Source organism: Zosterops lateralis (genome assembly GCF_965231275.1).
Source record: "Zosterops lateralis genome assembly, chromosome: 4".
Classification (NCBI taxonomy): Eukaryota; Metazoa; Chordata; class Aves; order Passeriformes; family Zosteropidae; genus Zosterops; species Zosterops lateralis.
This window is the reverse complement of record NC_139765.1, coordinates 16,705,150-16,722,894: the sequence shown is the minus strand read 5'-3', so window position 1 is coordinate 16,722,894 and position 17,745 is coordinate 16,705,150. Positions and strand designations below refer to the sequence as shown.

The 17,745-nt window shown below is 40.6% G+C and overlaps 1 protein-coding gene across 10 annotated transcripts in view; it reads left to right on the top strand.

Annotated features, from left to right (window-relative positions):
* Nucleotides 1-17,745, top strand: part of BICD1 (BICD cargo adaptor 1) — a gene marked incomplete at its 5' end in the record, with an annotated part of 180,508 nt that overhangs the window by 10,287 nt on the left and 152,476 nt on the right. Inside the window, one exon of one of the 10 annotated variants that reach the window (XM_083859361.1) lies at nt 36-268. The exons of the other annotated variants lie outside the window; for them this stretch is intronic. Within the exon in view, the coding sequence (XP_083715487.1) occupies nt 36-95 (60 nt within the window). The 3' untranslated portion in view covers nt 96-268. Of the gene's footprint in view, nt 1-35; nt 269-17,745 lie in introns of those variants that run through there. 10 annotated transcript variants of the gene reach the window in all.

Here is a 17,745-nt window from a genome sequence, read left to right as displayed (position 1 = left end):
ATGAACACAGCATGATTTGGATTTTGTCTCCTCAGGACTGGAGTATTGTCTACTCACACGCACAAGGCAAGGTGCAAGATGCCAAACTGCACTGAATCCTGGCCCTGCCCAGAAAGGCAGAACTCTCAACTTTTTGGCTTTTGAGTGTTAAGAGAACTAGAGCATTTGGTCTGGAGGCAGATGGAGACTTCACAATTGGGTTAAAGTGTCTGCGTAGTCATTGCCTCTGGTTCTCAATTTGATGGCTAAGCCAAGATACTTAACAACTGTATTGTCCAGCTTGAATCTGTGATTTTTTTATTAAATATGTGCTCTCAGTAGCTTGTAGTTCCTATAATAAATAGTATTAATAAAGACAATCTTGTGGGACTTCTTTTTTTAAGGTGAGTAGGAAAAGTTTTGCTCATACCCTGAATACCTCATAGAGCTTTTACAAAGCATTAGAAGTGTTCGTGGTTCTGAATAATCCCAGGTGACTGCACAGCAATTGCAAACATACAGACCTAACCCGAGTTTAGTTGAAGGGAACATTTACATTGTCCTTTCTTTAGTAACTGTTTGTAATTCCCACCTACAAACAGTTAGGAAAGGCAGATTTAAGCATCCCATGTGAAGAATGCTCTCTCTAACAATATACCCTCTATTCAGGGTTGTGCCTAAGGGTCATTTATAGCAGGTATGACTCGAAGACCAATGCTGAAGTCCTGCCTCCATGGGTAAGTCAAAAATAAAAGAGGACAATGATTTATTTTTGAATCTCTGCCTACCACCCACTGGCAAACAGCACTGTCATCAAGATGCAAGTGATAAAATCTCTTACAAGCTGAGAATTCAGATTTCTTCCCACCGAAGTAGGAAGAACTGGCATAATTATAATTATTGTGTCTCAAGCATGTGATCTTGTTCTTGCAGTTTAATGAGTTGTCATAACTCTGCTTGCTGCCCGTTCCCAAGAGAAAACACAAACCAACAGAGTGTCAGTTTATGCCGTGCTTTATTTGAGGCCCCGGGGACCTGAGGACTAATGTCTCAAAGTCAGCGTCCCAAGTTGGTTACAAAAGATGCTTATCTTTTATACCTTTGTTACAAGTCTTACTTCATCAGCCTACGTGCAGTCTCCTACGTATTTTACTGTAAACATTCACATTCATCTTACAGGTAACCTTTCTAAAGGCTATAAATTTTGCACGCTTGCTCTAGCTAAAATAAAGGTTAATTCTCTAAGCTTAACTCCCACCATAGAAAACATTTTATTGGTAACCATGTAATCATATTTCACAAGTAATTTGTATACCTATATGTACTACATGCTCTACTAAGTCCTTTAAACATTGTTTCTTGTATCTGCAGATTCTCAGGCCTCATTTCTCAGGTTTGGTTCCCATGGGCCTGCACAGGGACCAACTCCTTAGCCTAACTACTGCTAACGGAGGCCTTATGGCAACATGCTGAGCTTCTGTGACTGCTCATGTGCATGCACTTGACCAGCCCTAAATGTGTAAGAAACAAGGTGAAAAAAAACTCCACACCTAACACGGAACACAGCAGAAATCTGAAGGGAAGAGTTTTCAGCTGACATAGATCTTCCATCTGCAGTAAGCTAAAAATGTACACTAGATCAATTACTAATCCATAAAATCTCAGTCATAAATCTGGGTCCTTGGTGACAAATTTTAGGGTAAATTGTAAGGATATATTACCAAGGACTCTTCTGTGAAAGAAAGTGTATGGTATATAGCATTAGAGAAGAGAAATAGAATTTAGAATGACTATAATTGTCTGTGTATACCAATAAGGGAGATAAAGTCTCATGGCTTTGTTAGGAGTACATTACTTTGGGTATTAGGTAATTCCATTTCTTGGGCATTAGGTAAGCTTTTCATTTCTTTGCCAGATAAGGGCTGATGGTTGCCATCTGATAATAAAAAAACGTTCACCTAAGATGCTGTAAGCTCAGCTGGGTAAAAATAGTAGCAAATCTGGAACAACACAGTTGAGGGACAAAATTTTTTCCAAATGTGCTGAATTTAATGTTACAGTGATGCTGTAGATTCTTAGATGCTTTCTATTCACAAAATAAACTCCATTTTAAAGTAACAGAATTGAATTATTAAATTTAGATCAGATTTGGAAATTTGTCCCCAAAGTCTGTATTTCCTTTTTATTGGAAAACATTGGGTTTGCTTTATTAAGCAGGCTGAGCAGCTTTGCATTGAAACCTACATGACTTCTTTTTGCCCACATACTTTGAAATTACAGATCACATACCTGAGTGATTGTTGTGGTACACACATAGGCTGCTGCCTTTAAATATTTTTGATGTAGTTTATGGTCCTTCCGAGCTATTTAACGTTGTGTCATAATTTGTAGTTTGAAGTATTTTCTTTCTACTTGCTTGTGGAGAGATATTTATTCAAGACCAGAAAATGCAGTGGTATCTTGATTATAGTTTTATCACTTGTGTTTGAGAAGTGCTTTACTCACTGTTTCCTGGGCTGTTGTTAGAGACAGTCAGATCATGCCTGTGCTTTTTTGGTTGTTGAATTTGCTTTTGTAGCAGATTAGACTGATGGGAAGACACTTAAACCTAAAATGAGCCTTGTTTGGGTATAACTAGCCCTTTCCCTGGGTTTAACAGGAAGAGTTGCAGGTGAATGTTGTTTTTGCATTTTTTGCTTTCAAGTGTTTGAGTCTTTGCAGCAGCTTCTCACGCTGCTTCATGTAAACAATATTGTATTCTTAGAAATTATCTGTATGTTTTGCATTCTTGTTCTCTGAGAGAGAACTTGACTGATGGTCATATTGACCAATAGAGTCAGGAAGTTGTAACCTCTTTGGGCCAATCTTGGCCCTCTGTACAAAATGTATATAAGCTTTTAGAGTCAGATAAAAAAAGAACATTCCATGTTTCACCAAGCTGCTGCCTGCCGTCCTCTGTGAAAGTCCGCTCACATGTCGCAACATGTTGCCCCTCTAAAAACAAAAGTAACAGGTGAAGACCATGCTGTGCTCACTTTTTACTATATAAATATCTCTCAGTTGTAAAATGCTTCTTGAAATGTGGTTTTCTAACCAGTGAGAGCTTGAGTTAGGCACCCCCAGCTGATGCTGGGCTGAGTAGTGAGAGCTGCTGCTTCATTGTCACTACTCAAAGATGTGCTTGTTGTATATTCCAGTCTGAAGAAGCAGGTTTGGGAAAGAGGATCCTGCATTCTTCCCCAAAACCCTGCAACAGAGATTCTTCTCCTGCCATCAGTTATTTTTGTAGCAGAAAATAATCTACCCCTTGAAAAGGTGTCCAAAATCTGATAAGCAACACTTTTAGGAGCCTGCAGTCCAATGGTTTGTGCTGTCTGTGGATAAAGGAATTGCAGCTTTGCAAGTGACAGTGTAATGAATAGTAAAGCACTTATCAGACCCCTGGCACTGGGTGGATGCAGGGAAAAGCCAGAGGGAGTGAGTCAGCATGACCTTGCCTACTGCCAGAGGGATGAATATCACATCCAGCCCTCCAGGGGCACTGACATTGGTTGGGGTCTTCAGTGGAAAGAGACTAGTGCAATAAAACCTGCTGGAATAATTAAGCACTAGTCCTGTGTGTCTGAAAGGCCTCACTTGCACAAAGAATAGTGGAAACATCAGCCGAAGCCAGCTGTTATTAAAAGGCAGTTTTTTAGCAAACAGGTCAAGTTCTTTGTTACCCTGTGACAACACAGACTGCACTCCGGGAGGGCGGAAACAGCCTGAAAATTCAGAGTGCTGCTTGTTCTGTGAGCTGCAGTTTGGCACACTGAGTCTCAGCAGGATGAGATAAATTGTTATTTATTGCATGACTGTAACACCTGGGGATTCTGAGGTGCCTGGCACAATGAGTTGCAGGCATATAAATAGAAGATTAGAGATTTTACTGTGGAAATAGGACTTTGTCAGGGATTTGGTATTAAGGAATAATAAGGGGAAATTACAGATAACTAATTGAGGGTCATAAGCTGTGGTAAGATAGGTTGTTTAGCCGTAATTTCAAAGGAAATCTGTGGCTAAATCACAAGGACAACATGGATTTTTCTCACATTTAGTCCAATCATTTATCTTCAAAATCCTTCCATTTAAAAAAGCCAGTCAACCAGAAAGCCAAAGCAATCAACTGCTCACTGACTGGGGTGTGCACTGGCAGTGTCTCCCACTGGCGCCAGGGTGACCAGTAAGGCCATTTATAGGAATGGTATTGTGGTAGTTTTACTACTTTATCACAATCAAAACTAAAGGAAAAAAGAGGATGAAAAACTCAGATAAAACGCTTTGGTTTTTCAGTTCATTGTTTGGCAGTGTTTCAGTGGCAAAAGCCCTTGTCTTTAGAGATCATCAGCACCTCATTAGAGCACCCTGTCCCTTGTGGGCTGTACCATCCCTTTGTGGTCCCCGTACCACATACTCTGCTGATCCAGAGCACGTGGAAAGTATCTGGGATCCCGGAATATGTCCTCATTTCTCACCCCGAGCTGCCCTTTCTGCTTTGCCCTTTCCCCCTTTGGAAGCTGACTGTTCTGGCTGTCATCCCACAATTTGTTACAGCCTTCCTGCTCCTTCCCACTTACCTCTTCCTGAACCACAACTTTTCTCTGCAGGGACTGAGATTTTCACATCATCATTTACTAATTCCTGCAGCTGGTTGAAATGCTTAATTTTTCCTCTGCTCTTTCCATACACCTAGTTGTTCATTGCTGGTGGGAGAAAGCAAATTCCAGCCACCTCTCCCTGCAAGGAATGCATCTTGCCTCTCCTTGCCTGCTGTCTGTGGGTAGCCTCACCCCATAAAGTATCTCTTGTTCCTATTGCTACACAGGGAAAAGTTAAGTGTCAGGCTTTATTGTAGTGAGATCCAGCCTGTGGGATGACCTTTACAATGGGAATACATGGGAAATCTGAATTTAAATCTCTGAGGTGTGACTTTTGCAGTTCTTTGGGAATTCAGGCCAGCTAAAATCTCATGAGGTGTGTTGGGCACTAGATGAGGCTTCTTGCAGAGCTGGCAGTGGTTTAATGTGGAGCTTGGACCAGGAGTTTGTAGAGGGCAAGGTCCTTGGGGCAAGGCCTGCCCTTGCCCTCCTCTTTGTATGGAACGAACACAGTGAGCCTTTATTCTTGGCTGAGACAATTAAGTTCTATGGCAATATGAGTAATTAATAACAAAATGGGGCCTCTTCTGTGGATGGACTGTTAGAAATAATTTTCTTCTGCCAGCTGCTTCTCTAGAATGTGGTTTTGAACTTTGAGATCTTGAAAGAGATAATCAAAATACAAGCACCTGTCACAAATCTTTAGCTCTGTTTGTGTAGGCAGCGGTGGAAAATCACAGAACTAAATTGTGGGATGGTTCACTGGTTTGTGCATCTTTTGTTGTAGCATCAAGTTCTTATGCAATGGACCCCTGTTTGTTTAAAGACTCTTCTCACTAGAAGTGGGTTTCAACTGTCCAGATTTTTAATAAGATCAAAAGAAGCAAAGCAAACTACTGATCTCCTGGTTGCTCTTCACCCAATTCATATATGGCACACAGAGAATCAGTGTGCTGTGCTGGATCAGAGTGATCCAGCTGCTGCAGCTGCAAGAGGTAGGCTCTTGTTTCCAGATGTGGTATATGATGTGGTGGTGGATCTGAACCCTGCCTTCACCCATGTGCCATCTAGTGCCAAAAACTGGGATGAAGCATTTGGCTGCTTTATCACATCACAGTCCTTCAACACCTGTTGCTCATTGTGGGGAACCAAGCCTCTGAGGGTGCTGCAGAGGGGGTTGGCCAGTCCCCCTTACCCTAGCTATATACCTCCTGGTACATTAACTGTCTTATTTATGATTGGATGTTGCCTTGTACCCCAGTTCTGTCCCCTGATTGGCCCGTTTTGAATCCCTTCCCTGATTGGTTGATTTCAGATCTTTCCCTGATTGGTGCAAGTTTCAATCCCCTAATTTGTTTATTAACGAACCCTCTGATTGGTTCTTTTTCTCAACCGTTAATCGCATTGGCTGTTAATGAAACCCCGCCCCTTTTTGTGAGGGTATAAAACCCCGCTGACTGAGCACCTCGAGGTCTTCGAGTCGTCGGCGGGGATGATAGAAAGAACATTCTCAGAGATCATCTTTGGCTCCCAAGTGATCTTTCCGTGTCACTTGAGATCGCCTCCCCCAGGGAGAGCCACTTTGGCTTAAAAGCCCGGTTTGAGCTGACAGGCTTTCATTCACAAAAGAGCTGAAATCACTGCACCGGGGTGCCTGCACCACCTGAACGAGGCTGCCTCTTTAGAGGCGACTCGCTAGGGAAGGTCGCTGCCCCAGGAAGAGCTAGCTGGGCCTGGGCAGGTGGCGACAGCTCATCCCCTTGGCAGCAGGGGTGGCATCTGGCCATGGAAATGGGCTTCTGAGTGGTGGGAGCACAGTGCAAGGAGCAGTGTGACATGGATCCTCCTGTCCACATGGCTCATCAAGGTCTGAAAGCTCCTCCTGTCCATCTTTCCCAGATGTCAAGGAAGCTGAACTGTAGAGGTCTTCAGAGACTTCTTTCACAATTTTCTTTTTATCCTTTGGCAGACCTCTGCCAACAAAGATGGCAATGACTCTGAAATTTAAATTTAGGTATCCAAGGGTATGTTATTCCTCCAAATTTTTTACTATGACTAAAAAGAATCTTCTTCCTTCAATGAGTACAAACCTGACATTTTCAGGAAGCTGAAAACATGCCATGATGCTGAAGATGACTAACTAAGAATCTCACAATGTCAATCTTGATTCAGGGGTTTAGAGTACTGGGCTCCCGCTAAGCAATGCAAGGATGCAAATATCCTTGTTAGGTTGTATCTAACGAGGAGGATATCCATCCATGAATTGTATTTTTAATTAATGTTCTATTTCTACTCTGGTAACCATGGTAATTACACTAGGATTTTGTGTTTTAACATATTCATGCCCAAAATCTCTTCTGGTGGTCAGTTTATTTTTATAAAAGTCATGGCATGGCCTGCAGCCAAAAGCACTGGTGCTAATACAGAATGTGATTTTTATCTGTTCTCACTAGGTATGCAGAGCCAGAATATATTTTCAGGTTGTTTTTTTCAATAAAAATATTGGACTCCATGACAGCACTGTGAATTATGATCTGAATTCTCTGCTGCAGCACCTCTTCTGAAATCAACAGAATTATGCTGGCAAAGAACTTGGTTCTTCCTAGTGTCAAGTCACACAACTCTAACAATGACTTCATTATGGCATTCCCAGAACTATAAGGTGTTTTGATGGGAGGACTTGACAGCAGACTGGAAGCACTGGTGACTCAGTGGACAGTGCTCTGCCCTCTGAATCAAAAATGACCTGGTGTCCTGGAAGTGCAGTTTGTAGTTTGGTTTTCTTGTTGTTTCTATCAGATGTAAACCCCTCTGTTTTCATGAAATTATTGCATATTACTTTTTGAAAAGGAAAATTAATATTATTGCTGCAGTTTTTTTGGGAAATTTAATATCAAGATAGCTACCCTTGGCTGCCTGTTTTTACAGAGTTGGTAGGAGATAATTAATCACCTTTGCAATCTGTATCCTTCAGTCATGATTTGCCATCAAGATGTTTCAGGTTACTCCATAGGAAACAGGGTAAGAATTGCTCCTTGTTTGCCCTGGATAGTTAGGCCTAAATTTGTGTTTCTGAACTTGGCTCACCTTCCATGCTGAAATGCAGATGACCTCCAGAAGTCCTTTCCTCTTCAACTGTGCTGTGAGTCTGAGACTAAGTAGAAGAGCTCTTAGAAGTGGCTTCAAAATTCACTGTTTACGTGTGAAATCCATGGAGGATCTTTGCTTCTCTGTTTGAATTCCCTCATCACATTCAAAAAGGTGAAATAAAGGAATATAGAACAAGAGGTCAGATTTGTAAAAGGAGCATCTCACCAGAGATGGCTGCACACTGGATTGTCCCCAGCAGAATTAACTTCTAATACCTGTGGAAGACCTGAACCAGCTGGAACTACAATTGGATGAACACGGTAAATTAATTGCGGGTTTTTTAATGTACTCACTGCTAAAGGTTTATTTAACTGTATCTTTGATGGATAGTGCTGGGGGTGTTATTTTTCCTCGTTATGCAGTAATAAGTGTAATCTAAATATGAAACTTGGACGTATGCAGGCTTCTTATTCTACAGGAACAAGCAGTATTAAGAGGGCAGATAGATGCTCATGGACCAACAGGATCCCTAAAATGTACATCCTTCCCCCTGAGATACCCAGGGCTGGGTCTGCCATGGCTGTAATTTGGGTTGTTCTGTGGGGGCTGTCAGCCACAACTACTGAGAGAGAAAATGGACAATGCTGGTATTCCTTCCCTCAACAAAACAACAGTAAATAAACAGCAACTCCCCCATCCTCTCTGTCTCTGTGCACACTGATTTATGGAAGTATATAAATGTCAGAAGGGACTGGAATGAGATGGCATCTCAAACAAATGTAAAAATCATTGTTTGCAGCCATCACTGTTGTATTTGGGGTTGCAATAACTTTGGTCCTAATTTACAAGTTAGGCTTGCACCTGTAACTGACTGAAATGAAACAGTTTCTAAATTAAGCTTAAAGCAATTTAAAATAAATTGTGCTGTTTCCTTTTAATTTCAATGGAAACCTTTTTTATTTCCCAGGCTGTATCAATTTTGTGTACATATCTATGGCATTCAGAGTTGGTGGGTTTCTACCTTCTTTGTAATAGCAGTACAAAGTAGTTTGAAAAAATATGGCATGGGGAAAAGGTTGCAGAGGTATTCCTTTCAAATTAAAATAGTATCTTCTGCAGAAGTTTTTATTTGTTCGTTTTGTTTCAGCCATAATAATGTAACAGATTTCCAAAATATTTATCCTGTCTTTAAATACTTTTAGAGAGTTGTGAATGAAAGTGAATTGCATTGCAAGACTATTTTCTAGGATAGTCTTTGTAAGATGTGCAGGTAATCATGCTCTGTAATGGATGCAACAGAGAACAAGAAAACAGCAGAAAAAAAGCTGTAATTTAGAGTGGTAAATTGTGCTGCCTCTGTCAGCATCAAAAAAACCTGGTTTGTTTCATATCTGCTAAAATTCTCCTCCAGAATAATACAATCAGTTACAGGCTTTATAATATTGACATTTTAGTGAAGCATTGCTCTGCAAACATCACATTTCTGTGTGGTGCTGCATACCTGGAGTAATTACCACGGCTTAAAGAAGTCTGGTTCATAATTTATGAATGACACAGACGTTCCCACAACTCCTGAGTGATAACATCTTTGATTAGAGCTATACACAGGCATGAAGAAGCTCATTTTGGATTCACAGGGATTCAGTACTGAGTAGGGTGACAGTTTTAGTGTCAAACATACCATGAAATGGGAGAATTTGTGTACATGGATACGTGAAATCTGCTGATGGCTTCTGCTACATTGCTGGTTGCCTTACTGGAGGTGAAGCCATTCGTGTGCTGTTTGGGCTGGGTCCCCCATCTTCTGCATGCAGGAATAACTAAAGAGGTGTTGAATTTTGACGGTGTTTTTTCCAGGGAGAGCACCTCAGGATAAGAGGCTGGTTTGGAGTGTTTGAAGAAAACCAGCCTGACCCATTTTTTCTGCACATTTGGCATTTACAGGAATGAATTTACAGGAATTCAAAAAGACCAGGTAGTCTCGTTCTTCCTCAAGTCCCACCGTGAGAGCACAAGAATAATTAAGCCTGCAGTCATACACATTATTCCTGCTGTTGTTTTACCAAAATAAGGGATTCTTGCCCTTACTTACTGACCTCTACTTATGGAGGTCTTGCCCACTGCTGATTGTTCTTTAATGCAGTTCTGGAAAAATCATGTGAAAAGGAAAGTCTCCAGTCCTTCATTAAAGAATTTCAGTAATATTGTGTGGAAAAGAGATATGTAGGGGATTTTAAATTTTTTTTTCTTTTTTTGGTGTGCATGGTTTAGCAACAGGATCAGCTGCAAATAAAATAGGCTGTAAAGGAGAAGGGAAAGGAGGTAGGTCTCAAAGGGGAGAGATGTCCTGTGGTTACAACAGAGAAGTCAGGGGGATTCTGATTAAAAAGCTGCAGACTGATCCTAAGTAATATTCAAGGAACTATTTTCCCACCTTAGTTTTCACACCAGAGTTGGTAACTGCTGCTTTGATCTGTATGTTTTCAGTGCCATGCAAAGTACAGAGCAGCTGGATTTGAAAGCTTCAGGCAGTCTGTCTGCTTCAGCTGTGTGTCCCTGAAGTCTGGGCCAGCTCAATAAAGGCCACCTGACAGCACAGGAGCTGTGATTAAGCTTTGGCTCGGTCTGCTGTGCTTATTCTGAAGAATATTACATCACATTTTTGATGCTTCAGGGAAGTTGAAACAAGTAAATAAACAACCCTGCCGTGTTTGCAGTAAAGAAATGAGATAGACCATCTCCCCAGCTGCCTGCTCTGCTGCTCTGCTTGACTTCAACCTCCCTGTGCTGGAGTGATGGTAGGGAGCAGCACTCCTGGGCACTGGCTCTTGCTGCAGGTGAAAATGGGTTCACACTAATGAAGGGGCTGTAAATTTTGCTGTCCCAGGGAGAAGGCTCTTGGGGCTGCTGGCTTTTTTAGTGCTGGGTTCTTGGGGTATTTGGGAAGGTTGTCTTGGTTAGCTGTGCCTGTCCTATAAAGACCCCTTTCTTTGTTAGAGAAGGGAGAGCACACAAGGAGAGTGGCTGGCCTGGCCTTTGCTTGCCACTGGGTGAGTGCCAGAGTAATGGGGCTAGGATAGCTGCGAGTCTCTTTGGGTCTATGAGTCCTGCTTGCTTTCCTTTCTTGGGAGGAGATTTTGTGGTTTTATCAGTATATGCTTGCCTGACTTTGCATTGTTTCCCATGTGGTCAGGGTTACTGTGCTGCCTAGCCATGCATGGCCTTTCTCTTTGCTGTGCTCTGTGTCTGTCTTGGCTGTGTAAAATGTGTTGCTGCTGTTGGTGCCTCCTGGAAGATCTCCGAATATTCTCTGCCATGAATCGGCTAAGTAAGGTCTTAAATAATGCTGTTTCTTCTGTTCTACAGCTTTAATAGCTCAGCAGTGGGACTGTAACTTGGGGGTGGTAACTGAGCTTCTAGAATGCTTTTTTTCTGACGTTGTGTGGGAAGGGGTGAACTCTGACTTTCTTATTTGCTGGCAAGTGGTTGGGAATGGTATTTAGAGGAGCCTTTTTTTTTTTCCTTTTAACTCTCCCATAAAATTTGAAGCGTAGACTCCTAAAATGTCAAAATTTTTATTTTCTTTTCTGAGGGAAAGAGAGGCAAGAGTGGAAGAGAAGACTTGATAATTTCGGCACAAAACTATGCTTTTGTTTTGGCTGCAGTTGGAGTTGATCCCCTGGGCTAACCAAGTGTCAGATATGTGACAGAATTGGAACAGAGATTGACTTTCCTGTTTGTTAGCTGACAGTTTAGTGATATTTCTGTGTCAGGCAATGCAGGAATGTGAACATTTGTAGCCCGCTCTACAGGAGTGACTGTATGAAACTAAATATTTTGATGGTGTTTCCTCTCCCTACTGCATTATCCTGCCTTAGTCTGATAAGCGAGGTTTCTGTGTTCTGTAAGGTGCTGGATGGGTTGGTCAAAGGACTTGAATTGAATATTAAGGGTTTTGTGTTATGTGCCTCCCCTTGCCTGAAGAAGTTGCTGGATGCAGCTCTCAGTTCATCATGGATGGTCTTCAAGGAGATTTTAACTGATAGTTTAGCCTGCAGAATTTGTTACAGACATAAAGTAGCCTGGTTTTTAGGCCTTAACCTTTTATGTGCTGTTCCATTTGTTTCTGCCTATGTGTATGTACTAAATATGTAAGGTTTGCCTTAAGGATAGCACAGGCTGTGAAGTTTATGATGATTTTTGTGAAATAAAGCAGGGTTGAATGCTTACAAATATTTAGGATTATTGCCCAGCAGCAAATTTCTGTACTAGTGGCTCTGATTAAATGGAAATTGTGCTGAAGATATGATTTTCTGCAGTCATATTAACATGCTTTTTTTTTTTTAATTTAAAAAATTATTGATAAGAGAGCATTCCTAGTAAAAATTATACTGGCAGGTTATAGTTTTGTTTTATTTTCCATTGATTAGACCTGTGTTTTAGAAGAGTCTGTAGGGAAGCTTGAAATTTCAGTCTTGTCCTTACTACTTGCCTGGATGGATTAGACTGCTAGTAGAAACCTAAAATGCAGTTGTTGTTCCAAATTATTGTTTAGGTTTAAATGTCATGGTACGCTATGGAGGCCATTAGTACTGGAGGTATGGATTAAATGTAAATTCATACTGGTTTAATTTCTATTGTAATAGGTTTTTCTAAACACTAGATAGCAGGCAGTTTTTCTAATCTCTGGTTTGACAGTAATTCAGTGTTGTTTACTGCATTATCTGAATTTTTTGCTGCCTCTTAAAAGATGAGAGGAGAATTTGTGTGCTCAGTGTCAGCTTATCATCTCGTCATTCTTTTCAAGCTACTAATGTGTTTTCAAGGACTCTAAGAAATGTTTGGATTTCTGTGGGTGTGAGATCATCTGGGTTTCTTCCTGTCCCCTTTTTTTTCTTAAGTGTAGCTGTATCCCAAAGCTCAGGGACTGGAATTAAAGGGCCTTCCCTGTGTGGGTGCTGTAATGTGCCCTCAAAACCAGAGGACTGTTAACAGAACTGGGATTAATGGATAACTCTAATTTTCATGTTTCGAACAACTTCCTCTGACCAGCTATTTTTACATACATAAAGGAGTATTTAAATTTTTGTGTTTGTCTACACGAGCTCTTATTGAAATGAGTAACCAATTTATGCTTTTATATAGTTTAATGGTGTTACATCCTGTCATGAAAGCTTCTATTCATCTTGATCACCTTCTTCCACCCAAATGTTAAGTGAGTAGCCTTTGGGGCTGCCCCCTTCCCTAATGGAGGTAAATGGAAGTAGAAGGAGGGTCAGATGGTTGGGCTGCAAGAGGTCACTTCTGGAAGTGCTTCTGCTCTGAGGAGCTCCTGGCTTTTTTAGGGTGGGCAGCAAACCTTTAGATGACTTCATGTTGGGGAAGATAAATCCCATCTGAATTTTGATAGTTAACTCCCTCTGATTAAAAACTCCATACCTAATCTCAGATTTCAATGTGTTTGGTTTTAAATTTAAATTGTAGCTGAAAATTTCCTTTTTATGTTTTTCTTTATTTGAATAAGGAGCCTCAAGGGCATTTAAATTTCTGCCAAAGGTGATTTTCTTCTTTCCTTTTTCTTTTTCTTAGATGTTGTAGTCACGTCACCCAGCTATCAGCTTTCATCTCTGAAACAGAGTGAGCTCCTTACCCTCAATGCTGAGTTTTCATATAACCTTGAGACAGAATTGTAATTCTCTGCATCGTCTCCTGACTTTTGGTGTCCTTTTTAAGTGAGTTATTGAAACTTTTGGTTAATCCTACATCCATGCAGCTAATACCTTACCTGGGGAGAAAAATTGCATTCTTGCTTCCTAATTCCTTTCTATACAGCCAAGGATTATGTTTGCTCTTTCCTGACAAAGAATCATATATAGAGACTTGTGCTGACTTGCTTATCCTCTGTCTCAGAGCTTTTGTAGCTGCTGACATTATTCATAAAAATACTGAATGGTGCCAGACCTGTGCTTTGTTAATTAGAAACAGTCTCTGCAGCATGTAGTCTTCAATAGGAAATGGTGGTAAAAGTTTAATGAAAAAGCATTTTTGACCCTGTGTTTCATCTCTTGCATGTCATCTCTCTGCAGTTATGCCATTTTTCCCTGGATAATGCTGTAAAATTGAAGGGAATGAAAATTTTTGATAGCTAATTTCCAAGATTTTTATCTTGTTCTTCAAAAGAATGAATTATGAAGAAAATAACTACTTCATGTCATTGTGATATAATGGTAGGAATATTGTAGTAAAATCTTTCAAAGAGCAGCATGAAAAATACTGATTCATATATTCATTCTTCCACATTCTATAGCTGCAGATAATGATTTTTAGGGTTTTTTACAGTATTGTAAAAAGGTTGTATATTTTAGAGAATTCTAAAGTTGCAGAGTTTCTTTTGTAAAGGTACACAATGAATTTAAAAAAACAAACCGACCCTGTAACCTCCTGAAAATAGTGGTGTATTTATCTACACCATTATGTCACTGGCAGTGTATTACACTAAGTTAATTAACTGAACTAAGAGGGGAAAGAGCTTTTTGGGTACTACTGTACTTCTTAACCAAATCCCCTGTAAGATGGGGGTGATGGTGTGTATCTAAATCTGTGTTCATATAATGTGTTTGAATGTCAATCTAAAATGTTATCTGGGGCTGTTTGGACAGAAGAATTCCATTTTGGGAATGCTGAAGCTTAAATCAGAACAAATCTGGGCTTTCTGAGCAGTTAAGTTTATTTAGCAGAGAGAGAAAATGTCCAATGAGCCAATGCCATCATGGTTTCATCACTCCCAGGTTGTCCGAAAGGTCTGAAGTCCTATATTTCAAAATTTAGTAAAGTGCCAGTGCTATCCTCTTTTGTTTTCTCTTGTTTGTGATTTTGTATTGTTTTTGTGATTTTTTTTTTTTTTTGGGGGGGGGGGGGGTGGGAATCACTTTTTTACTGAGGAGGAGGAGGAGAAGAGATGGGCTGAGGGTTGAAATAATTTCTGGCAGCTCTAATGAGCAACTTTGTGAACAGCAGATGTCTCAATGCTCTTAAGATGCAAAAGTAACTTTCCATTGGCACCATGTCTGTTTCAAATCAAACTTGCCAAGTTAAAAATAATGGTAATTGAATCACTCATAAGCAGCCATTTTCTGTTTTTCTGAGAAGAAATTAAAAGGATCATGACTTGTATCATATTTGCACTGAGCTCCTTCAGTGCAATATACCTTTTCAGTTTCCCCTAATTTTATCCCCAGCTAGCTTGGGTACTTCAAATTAATTGTTATGATAACTCAGGTGTTTGTCAAGATGCTACCAGAGTGTGAGTAGCACCTCACTGATCTTAACCCTGCACCGGCACAGGATTGGGAGATAATTCATGTCCTTGAAATCATAGAATGGTTTGTGTTGGGACTTTAAAGATCACCCAGCTCCAACTCCCACTGGATCAGGTTGTTTAAAGCCCTTTACAACCTGGCCTTGTATGCTTCCAGGGGCATTCACAGCTTCTCTGGGCAACCTGTGCCGGTGCCTCACCACCCTCATGGTAAAGAATTTCTTCCTAATATCAAATCCAAACCTACCCTCAGTTGAAAGCAGTCAACCCCTTGTATCACTCCATGCCCTTGTGAAAAGTCCCTCTCCAGCTCTTGTAGCCCCTTGAGGCACTGGAAGGTGCTCTGAGGTCTCCTCAGAGCTTTTTCTCCTCCAGGCTGAACACTCCCAGGTGTTATTTCTGCCTTTAGAGGGGCAACATGTTGCGACGTGGATGTGGACTTTCACAGAGGATAGCAGGCAGCAGCAGGGTTAAACATGGAAGGCTCTTTTTTATCTGACTCCATTTCTACTTGTATACGTTTTGTACAGAGGGCCAAGATTGGCCCAAGGAAGTTACAACCTCCTGACTCCATTGGTCACTATGACCATCAGTCAAATTCTCCTCTCAGAGAACAACTATGCAAGACATACAGATAAGTTCTAAGAATACAATATTGTTTACATGAAGCAGTGTGAGAAAGCTGCTGCAAAAGTTCAAACACTCGAAAGCAAGAAAGTCAGGGGCAACACCCGGGTCTCTTAGTCTGGCTCCATAGCAGAGGTGCTCCAGCCCTCTGAGCATCTTTGTGGTCTCCTCTGGACTTGCTCCAGCAGTTCCCTGTCTTTCTTAGGTTGGGGGCCTCAGAGGTGGCTTAAGTGTCCCACATGGGGCCTCACCTAGGTGGCTCTTCAGACTATGAACCAATGGTGAGACTGTTGATTAACAAGACTCAAGTTTTTTGTATGAAAACACTTCAGTTTTGTTGAAATAGTTTTTGTAATGTTTAGTAAACTGGAAGCTGAGAGGAATTTCATTTCAATTGAAAACATATTTTTCTCTTTGAAACAAATTCAAGTATACATTTGACTTTAGCAGCAGATTAAATATATTTTTACAGGCAAGTACACAGGTATGCTTAGGGCTGGAATTCTGTTGAAAAACTTTTTCCAACTGATACTTCAGTTGCAATATCACTGCTTACCCCTCTCCAGCATCACTTTCCCTAGTCATAGTATTTTCCCCCAAGAAGTGAATGGAGGGCTGCAGAGAATCACTTGTCCTTGCAGGTCATCAGAAAGCAGTTTTTCTCTTATTACAGGAATTTCATTGAGGCATCTGTCCTATTTCATGAAAATTTGTATAGAGAGGGGTGTGTAAGTTTGCACGATCTACTTAAAAATAAAAAAAAACGTGCTGTGCAGTCTGATGCAGAAGGAAGAAAGAGGAAGAATCTTCTGTACATTTAGAAGACAATTTTCTAGTGTAAAAGGCTTGTAGCCATCATTAATCAAGGTGTAAGTGTACTTGGAGAAGGGGACAAGCAGCTTAGTCTTCCTGGAATTCCCATTTGGACATAATGGAGGCATAACAACTCCATTGTGCTTTCTGTCAAGGGACTGCACAGCTGGAAAGGAATGATAGGAATAATTTGGCTCAGATTCCAGAGGAATCTTCTGGTAAAGAAAATAGGATGGAGGTGGAATGGAGAAAATTAATTGGAAAATGCCAAGAGCTCTTTGGGAAGATCTTTTCTAAGCAACTGCACAGGAGCAGTTGCTTCCCTGCCTGAGTTGCAGAAGAGGGTAGAAGCAGAAATAAATCTGTAGAGTTTATGAACACCTGATTATATATCCCTTTGAGTACTGGTAGTTCTATTCTGGCATAGCTCAGGTTTGATAGTGCAACCCACTACCTTTATATGCAGGTGCAATTTAGCCTGTGAGTCTAAAGATAACTGCCTGATTTGATAACACAGTGTGGAAACCCTGGTATGTTTTAAGCTCTGTTTTTAGCTCTGCAAAGCTAATGAGCTTTGCAATCAGACCATAATTTAAATTGCATAAATATGTTGTCTTGTGGGTATTTTCATGGGATTTTTTTTGTTTGGTTGTTTTTTTTAAACCTAGCATTCACATCTGTCATTGATTTAAGCATAGCATGTTAACTTGAACACTGTTCTGTATAGCCTGTAAGTGAGTATTTGCTAAAACAAGATAAAATACTGCAATTATTTTGTTTCAGTAAGGATGTAAACAGTCTAATTGGAAACTAATTAGTTACTAGTTTCTGGTGTGATGTGTTGTTGATCAGTTAGAAATCCAAGTGCTGCTATTTCTCTGCATTTTGGTTGCTCACTGATGTCCTGGAGGTTAAATGTAGGTGACCCAGGGTACACCATGGTGCACCAGTAGTTCTTCACGTGCCTGTTGCTTCTAAAATATATTTTACAGGTGAATGCTGCATGCACACATTAATAAAAAAGATTAATGTTGAGTGGGAATATACTCTTCTTGTGTGTGGGTTTTGGTGAAGCAGTTTGATGTACAACAAACCTTCAAAGGATTTCACTGGCCATGCAAACAGGAGACATTGTATATCCTTTGTTGTGACAAACAAGAGGTGCATTAGCTTCTTAAATTGAGATTATTATCTTTAATGGAAGTAGCGCATTTATTGTTTTTGTTTGGTTCATCTGCAGCAAAAGGGGGTTGGCTAATTTAAAACTTGAGAATATTTGAG